We start from the raw sequence: 5,572 nt of genomic DNA, 5'->3' as shown, positions 1-5,572 counted from the left end.
GAGTTTGGTGCTTCGTTAGATGATTGAGACTCCAGCTACGGATTGAGACTCAGTTTTTAGTCTCGGGGGGCCGCTCATTTCTGGAGCTTGTACACCATGCCCGGACGCTCGAGCAGCTCCGTTGTGAGGCCCAAGGGGGCAGCGACAAGAGATCTAGATAGGAGGATAACCATGATGGGCGCCACTTTAGACCTCGAGAATCCCATGATAGATATCGCCAGAGATTTCAGTCGGGTCAGTCCAACCGCCCCTTATAGGCCTCTCTTTAGACATCGGAGGGTGATCAGCATTGTCAGATTGGTTCTAGTGCTGGTCCAAATCAGGGCTAAGGTGGTTCACAAAAAGGTTCTTCCAGCCAAGGTGGCTGAACTCCAACATTCAGTTGATATTCCCAGGGGTGATATTAGTGTGGGTAGCTAGATCATTGGTCCCATGAATGACCTTAGCATAGGTTAGACTTACCAGCTCCACAGGCAGGTAGACCCGCACTAGCACCAACATCTTCTATTAGAGGCGGAGGCTAGGGCCAGGACCGCATGGGTGGTCATCAGGGTGCATGGAGAGGTCCCCATAGAAGTAGGTCAGGAGGCAGAGTCGATGCACAAGGTAGGGGAGCCCAGGCCCATTTTTATGCAGCTCCAACTAGAGTAGAGACTGAGGCCTCGGATGATGTGATCACAGGTACAATTTTATTTTGCCATCAGCCCGCATCCGCTTTTTTGATCCAAGCTCCACTTATTCTTATACATCTATTTATTGTACCCCTCGGCTGAGTATGAGCCTAGAGCTATTAGTTGAGCCATTGTATGTTTTGACCCCAGTAGGTGATTCTGTAGTAGTGGATTAGGTCTTTAGATCCTTTATGGTGACTATTAACGGGCATGACACTAGAGTTGATCTCATTTTACTTGATATGGTAGATTTTAATTTGATTTTGGGCATGGACTAGTTATCCCCTCACCGTGCGGTCTTGGATTGCTATGCCAAGACCGTTACCTTATCCATGCTTGGTATTTCGCTGGTGGTGTGGCAGGGCTCTTGAAGTCGCATGCCCGATGGGTTGATCTCTTTTGTTCAGGACTAGAGGTTATTTGGCATACTTAACTTATGTTAGATATATGAGTAGGGTGGGCCCTACAGTTGATTCAGTACCTACAGTCTGAGAGTTTGTAGATGTGTTCCCTACCAATCTGCCTGACCTCTTTCCTGACCATGATAATGACTTTACTATTGATGTAGAGCTAGGTACTCATGCTATTTCCATCATACCGTACTGTATAGCCCACACAGAGCTCAAGAAGCTCAGTGTTTAGCTTCAGGATCTCTTAGATAAGGGATTTATTTGGCCTAGTATATCACCTTGGGGTGCTCCAGTCCTGTTCGTTAAGAAGAAGGATAGTACTATGCAAATGTACATTGATGATAGACAGTTGAACAAGGTGACGGTGAAGAACTGTTACCCCATTTCTAGGATTAATTACCTATTCGGCCAGCTTTAAGGTGCCGTGGTATTTTCTAAGATCGATTTGAGATCTGGCTACCACAGTTGAGGATTATGGCAATGAACATCTCTAAGACCACATTTAGGATTCGTTACGGCCACTATGAGTTCCTAGTGATGTCTTTTTGGTTGATTAACGCCCCTGCTGCATTCATGGACTTGATGACCCGAGTGTTTAGGCCATACTTGGACTCATTTTTTATAGTCTTTATTGATGACCTTCTGGTATCCTCGTGGAGCCCGTAGGAGAGTGAGCAGCATTTGAGAGTAGTGCTTCAGACTTTAAGAGATCAATTTCTTTATGCCAAGTTCTCAAAGTGTGAGTTTTGGATTGATTCTGTAGGATTCTTGGGGCTGTGGTGTCCAAGGATGGCATTATGGCAGATCCGATGAAGATTGAGGCTATTCATGATAGGGCCAGGCCCACCTCTATGACTGAGATTCATAGCTTTGCCAGATTGATAGGGTACTACAAGCATTTTGTTGAGGGGTTTTCTACTATAGCAGCGCCTCTCACTCGGTTAACTCGCTAGAATATCCTGTTTATGTGGTTGGAGGGGTGTGAGAAGAGCTTTCTAAGGCTCAAGGAGCTGCTGACCATCCCTCCTATATTGAATCTTCCAGTTAAAGGGCGAGGGATTCACCATTTATTGTGATACATCCGGTGTTGGTTTGGGTTGTGTATTAATATAGTAGAGCCAGGTCATTCTATATGCATTGAGGCAGCTTAAACTTCACGAGTGCAACTACCCCACTCATAACTTAGAGTTGGCAACAGTAGTTTTTGCGCTTAAGATTTGGAGGCACTACATGTATGGAGTTCAATACAGGATTTACACTGATCACAGGAGCCTTCAGTACATTATGAGCTAGAGGGATCTTAATTCGAGGCAGCACCACTAGATTGAGCTTTTGAAGGACTATAACCTCTCTATTTTCTACTATCCGAACAAGGAGAATGTAGTAGAGAAAGCCTTGAGTTGGAAGGTGGTGAGTATGGGTAGTCTAGCCTTCTTTTCTTCTGTGGAGCGACCATTAGCTTTGGATATCCAGTCGTTAGCTAACCAGATGATTTGACTTGATATTTCTGATTCTCGGTGTGTGTTAGCTTATGTGGGAGCTCAGTCATCTCTATTGGATCGGATTTATAGCCGTTAGTTTAAGGATAAGGAGCTAGTTGCACTACGAGATCGGGTTTTGGGAGGTAACACCGATCTGGCTACCTTAGACTCAGATGGGGTTTTGAGTTTTGGTGGTCATCTTTGTTTTTTGAGAGATGGGGGTTTGATTTAGATGATCCTTAGCGAGGCCCATGACTCCAGATATTCTATCTATCCAGGCACCGCTAAGATGTACCATGACTTGAGGCAACACTATTGGTGGATCAGCATGAGGAGAGATATTATAAGGTATGTATCGCATTGTTTGAGTTATCAGCAGGTTAAGGCCAAGCACTTGAGGCCTGGTGGCTAGCTTCAGCGATTGCCTATTCCCGAGTGGAAATGGGAGCGGATCACCATGGATTTTATTATGAGGTTGGCTTGCACTTCCCGTAGTCTTGATAGCATTTGGGTCATCGTGGATCGATTGACCAAGTCAGCACACTTCCTTCCTATTCATACATCCTACAGTGCTGAGAGGTTGGCCCATATTTACATTCGGGAGGTGGTTCGCCTTCATGGTGTGCCTGTTTCCATTATCTTAGACTGGGGCTCGCAGTTCACATCTAGCTTTTGGAGGATTTTTCAGTAGGATCTAGGTAGCTGTGTCGACCTTAGCACATCTTTTCACCCGCAGACTGATGGTCAGTTAGAGCGTACGATTCAGGTTCTCAAAAATATGTTGCAGGCTTGTGTTATAGATTTTGGGGGTCAGTGGGAACAATTTTTGCCTTTGCCGGAGTTTGTGTACAACAACAACTACCACTCTAGTATTCAGATGTCCCCTTTCGAGGCCTTATATGATAGGCGTTGTTGCTCTCCAGATGGTTAATTTGAGTCTATGGATCCCAGGCCGCGTGGTATAGACTTGATGCAGGATAAACTCAGGACAGCTTAGAGTATACACCAGAGCTATGCAGATTGTAAGCGTCGACCGTTGAGGTTTGCCGTTGGTGACAGAGTATTCCCCCGGTGTCGCCAATGAAGGGCATGATGAGATTTGGGAGGCGGGGCAAGCTTAGCCCCAGGTATATTAGCCCATTAGAGATATTGAGGATAGGTGGCGAGGTTACATATGAGTTAGCTTTGCTCCTGGCCTTCTCTGCTATTAATCCGGTTTTTCATGTCTCGATACTGCGCCGGTATGTTCCATATGAGTCCCATGTACTTCAGTAGGATGCAGTTGACTTGGATGATCGTTTGAGCTATATTGAGGAGCCAGTTGCTATTTTGTCCAGAGATGTCAGACAGTTGCGTTCCAGAGTCATTCCTGTGGTTAAGGTCTGTTGGAGGCATCATCCAGTCGAGGATTCTACATGAGAGACCTAACATGAGATGCGGGAATAGTTGCCCGGCTTATTTGAGCCTTCAACTAGTTCTTGACTCTTTTGCGGACGAAAGTTGTTTTAGTAGTGGATTTTATAATGACCCTCAAAGTCATTTTTGAATTAAATCATTCATTTCATTGTTTAGAGACTTCTTGTAGCGACCCTAAGTCATTTATGACTTGCTGGTACTGGCTGTTCGGTCGCCTAGTCGTTTATTTGGGTTTTAGGTCCGTTTCCCTATTTTAGAGCTTTAACAACTTGAAAAGTTGACTTCGGCCATAACTTCAGGAATACAACCTCAGAATAGAATTCTGACAGTTCCATCAGCTTCAGAGTGGACAAATTAGGCTAGTGGCATGGTCGGCACAAGTACCAAGGCAATCTAGACGAGTTTAGGACTATTTGGTGCTTTTGTCTTTGAAATTTGGCTCGCAGTTGACTTTGGTCTACATTCTTAGAAAATATGCTCGAATTAAAATTCTAACAGCGCGGTTAGTTTTGAAATATTGATTTTAGTCTAGAACGACCCTTCATTCGCTTCTCAAGGCTTTCGGTCTAGTCTCGAGGCTGGTTGTGGAATTTAGCTTAAAATGACCCTTGGGTTTGGGACCCACTTTCAGCGATCTCATATGGAAATTTTAACTGAGCCATTGAGTCCGGAACATCAAATTTGGTAGGGTAGCATATCTCATTTGCGTGCATGGGATTTTGAACAAATTTTTAGGACCCCATCGGAGTATTTGAACTTGGTGAAAACTGAGCTTTTAGCTGATATCTGGTGCAGGTGTCTTTCTTCATCACATTCGTGAAGGAACTATCACGATTGCGATAAATAGTTGACTGGGGTTTGACCGAGTTGGTCATCGCGATTGCGAGACCTTGCCTTCGCGATCGCGATGGTCTGTTTGGGAGCTGTTCACGATCGCGCACGTGTTCCCACGATCGCAAAGAGCAACTACCTAGTCTTTTAATTAAGACCAGAAACTCAAACTCAACCATAGTTCTTTAATTCAAACATTGATTTCTCTTTCGTTCTTTCACCAAATTAGGCGATTCAAAGGTCCAAATTCAAGAGCATTTCATGGGGAATCCAGTGGTGAGTGCAGAAACTCGAGGGAAAGCTTTGTGTTAGGTAATAATTCATAATTAGCTACTGGTTTAGTGAATTTCGGAGTGGTCTTTTGTTGAACTTTGGAGAATTGTAACTTGGCAAATTTAGCTACATTTTTAGTGATCTTTGAGGCTAGATTATGGTTTTTTTTTGTAAGGATCATTGTGGTATGTTTGGTTTGGGTCGTGGGGGTGTCATTTGTGAGGAATAGCTGATCAAATTTGCTGCCTTTTTTATTTTTTAGTTCAAATTTCATGAATTGTTGTTGCATGCTTGTTTTGCGTCATCTCCCAACCTCGTACTATTTATCAAATTGATTTATGAGCTTAGGGTGCTGCTTTGAACCTTTTTTGGGGGTCAATTCCGGAAATTCGAATGCGGGTTCCACATTTCCCATTTTAGACCTCGAAATTGGTCCATTTTCGAGTTTGATAATTTTAGTGTCATAACGATTGTATTAAATTTGTGATTC

General features: G+C 44.0%; 1 protein-coding gene across 1 annotated transcript; it reads left to right on the top strand.

Moving 5' to 3' along the window:
- The first annotated feature begins 536 nt into the window (after positions 1-536).
- LOC129892851 (uncharacterized) lies at positions 537-2,034 on the top strand. Its single transcript, XM_055968388.1, has 3 exons — positions 537-681; positions 1,034-1,094; positions 1,845-2,034. The coding sequence occupies exons 1-3, from the start codon at positions 537-539 to the stop codon at positions 2,032-2,034; spliced, it is 396 nt and encodes a 131-aa protein (XP_055824363.1).
- Positions 2,035-5,572: the final 3,538 nt, after the last annotated feature.

The sequence above is a fragment of the Solanum dulcamara genome, chromosome 6, assembly GCF_947179165.1.
Source record: "Solanum dulcamara chromosome 6, daSolDulc1.2, whole genome shotgun sequence".
NCBI classification, from domain to species: domain Eukaryota; kingdom Viridiplantae; phylum Streptophyta; class Magnoliopsida; order Solanales; family Solanaceae; genus Solanum; species Solanum dulcamara.
The sequence above is the reverse complement of the archived record's forward strand: the minus strand, read 5'-3'. Positions and strand labels throughout refer to the sequence as shown.